The 3,154-nt window shown below is 41.4% G+C and overlaps 1 protein-coding gene across 1 annotated transcript in view; it reads right to left on the reverse strand.

The window, feature by feature from the left end:
- Positions 1 to 395: 395 nt before the first annotated feature.
- The window catches only part of SARC_12980 (hypothetical protein), a gene marked incomplete at its 5' end in the record, with an annotated part of 4,380 nt that continues 1,621 nt past the window's right edge, over positions 396 to 3,154 (reverse strand). The window contains 2 exons of the mRNA XM_014292902.1: positions 396 to 681; positions 2,078 to 2,265. Of these exons, the coding sequence (XP_014148377.1) occupies positions 571 to 681; positions 2,078 to 2,265 (299 nt within the window). The remainder of the gene's footprint in view (positions 682 to 2,077; positions 2,266 to 3,154) is intronic.

Consider the following 3,154-nt stretch of genomic DNA (forward strand, 5'->3'; position numbering starts at 1 on the left):
ATATATATATATATATGCATACAAACACACATACACACACACACACACCCACATATATATATATATATAATTAGGCAGAGGTAAGGCATATGTACGCATCAGACATATGGGATGTTAATAGTTTGGACAGCGAGTATCCGACAGGGAAGTGACTAGACCAACCGGCATTATCGAGACATGGAGGCTTTTAAACAAACAACTCACTGGTACTAGGACAAAATAAATACAATGCTTGGGTTTTTATCGGAACCTTCACACTGGAAGCGAATCTGCGCAATTTTAAAGCTCTTTGACTGTCTATATCTTAGAACACTCGCTACTATTGCTATCAATGTTCTGATACTCACTTGCTTGGTAATGCACTACTAGTCTCTCAGGTAAAATAACACAAGGTGCGCCAGAATCCACGATTTGATTCGGTGCGATTTAATAATAATAATTAAATTACATCTAATAAGCGAAGGCTATACAATCCAAGTTGCTCCCGCAGCCTACGCCACATAACAGGCACATCCTGCATTGGCACTTTTTCTTGACACTTCCAAGTCTTGCTCAGAATAGCATGGCCCCTCATATCTTCATAGAGGAACTGCGTTCGAGCTCCTCTTCTGCTGCTTCTCGGTCGTAGTTCAGATCCGAGTCGTTAATGGCTTCTTGCCCGTGTGCGAACATGATGAAAATCTGCAGAAGGTGATTGGAGATATTCAAGTCAAACATTGAAGTTTTCCAAAGTAGTTCTGCTTAAATCTGATCTGATAAACAAAAAAAAAGTTGCGCATCTCAAATGCCAATCCTTTCGGAGCCGAGTGTAGGGGTGTGGTGATTCGAGATTTTAGTACACGATCAAAAATATGAGTGTCTGGGTCTAATGGCATCTCAAAGAGGAGGGTAGGGATATGTGCCACATACATGTGCCTAGAGGTTTAGTGGAAGGGAACCGGAGAATGCGTACCGTGAGTGTAGGGGTGTGTGGTGGTGGTTAAAGACAATAGGCAAACATTGCTTCCAAAGATTTACGCCTTTGGGCCTGGTAGCACCTCGAGGGTGAGAGTAGGTATTTGCAACACACATGTGCATGCAAATTTAGCGCAATAGAATATGGTAATGTGTGCCAAAGATCGCTTACCACGGAACAAATGCTCGGAAGAAGCCAGATCAGACAACATGACTTGAAGAGCGTAGGATACACGTTGCACTACACACTTACACACAAAGCCCTACAGTCTCTCATGACTTCATATACAAACTATTCTGTGTATACACATGTGCTCAGATAACAGATTGCACCAGACACAACACAGTGTCTAACTTATAACAGATGCAAGACTCATCGCAAAACATAAGTAGAGCAGTAGGATATAGATACACATTCAGGCACACGCCAGGTGCAATAAACATATGTTTGTATCTTTCAAATATATAACTCTCTTGTGACTGAGTATACAAACTATTCCGTGTATGCATGCTTGCTTGGGTATGTCAAACATAAAAAAAATTGAAGATGAATACGAACGCAACATGCATAGTCTCAGATTCAACACGCGTGGTGCGCATTCAGATCAGTGGAAAGGAATCGTGTAATAAACAATTCATTCGCTGTTTTCCGTATGGCTAATTGCGAGCACATGGGCAAGCTGTGAGTAAGTCAGCCTGTGCATGGCGTGGGCATGCAAACGTGCGCCAAGGTACAGGAATGAGCATGGTGCCCGCATGCAGTGGTACTTCACTCTTCAATTTCCATCCCCTGTAAGGCTAAGTGTGTGAGCATGGTGTATGCATGCAGTGGTACTTTCACTCTTCAATTTCCATCCCCTGTAAGGCTAAGTGTGTGAGCATGGTGTATGCATGCAGTGGTACTTTCACTCTTCAATTTCCATCCCCTGTAAGGCTAAGTGCGTGAGCATGGTATATGCATGCAGCGGTAATTTCCCTCTCCGATTCATGTAAGGCAAAGAGTGTGCGCATGGTACATGCGTGCAACAATACTTTCACTCTCCATCCCCTGTAACGTTAAGTGTGTATGTACAAGGCGTGAGCATATACTTGACATGTCGAGCATGTGGCATTGTGTATGCACCTGTTCCAGTGACGTCTGACTGACGCTGTAGTCCTCGATGTGGTACCTCTGCTGGCCGTCTTGCAGCGCCTTGAACACCTGCGACCACAGAACTTTCTTCTGGGGAATGCGGATAGTCATCATGTTGGTGTGCTCCTCAATGAGCTCAGAGTCTTCGAACTCGTGTAGTATGAAGTTCTTGGCGGGGCCTGAGAAAGTGGAGGGTAGTAGAATCGAGACGGAATTAGACCACATAGATGCGGAGTGGTGATAAAAATAGAGTACTTCGAAGTGGAGTAGATATGAAAATAAACTACTTGGAAGAGTAAAGTTAAAAATGGACTACAAGGTAGAGATAAAAATAGAGTACTTAGAATAAGGTAGAGATAAAAATAGACTACGTAAAGGAGTAGTTAAAAATAGACGTCATCAAAGAGGGTTGAAAATAAAAATAGACCACTTTGAAGGGGAGCAGTGATAAAAATATAATGCCTAGAATACTTAAAACGAAAGTTTTTACCGGGGCCTGGTAGAGAGGAGAAAGAGTATAGGTAACAATAAACTACTTAGACTGATGGGTATGAAGTCGCATGATTGAACTGGACACAAACAGCCAAGGAACTCATCGGGCTAACAACCGCCACATAAGTAGATAGCATTTACGTTATTTGTACTGCAGGACCAATGTCAGGATCAGACGTGAAGATAAACGTATATGATTTAAAAGCCAAAAACCTGATGACAGAAAATAGGCGTACGCCACAGCACTCGTCAAATGAAACTGAAGGTGGTGGATGAGGTGAAGTGTAGTGAAGCTTGCCCAAAAGGTACAGAATATACCAACATCTGTACGAAATATATTCAGAACACACCGGCTAGGTCTCAACTTACAAAAGAAGTGAGGAATATACTCATCTGCTACGTATCACATACATATTACACTCACTTGCCCTTCACTTAGTAAATGTGAATGTGATATACCATCATCTGACACATGTATCATTTATATATATATATATATATATATATATATATAATATATAATATATAATATATAATATATAATATATATACTACTCTTGTCTACTACTACTACTA

Source organism: Sphaeroforma arctica (genome assembly GCF_001186125.1).
Source record: "Sphaeroforma arctica JP610 unplaced genomic scaffold supercont1.2777, whole genome shotgun sequence".
NCBI classification, from domain to species: Eukaryota; class Ichthyosporea; order Ichthyophonida; genus Sphaeroforma; species Sphaeroforma arctica.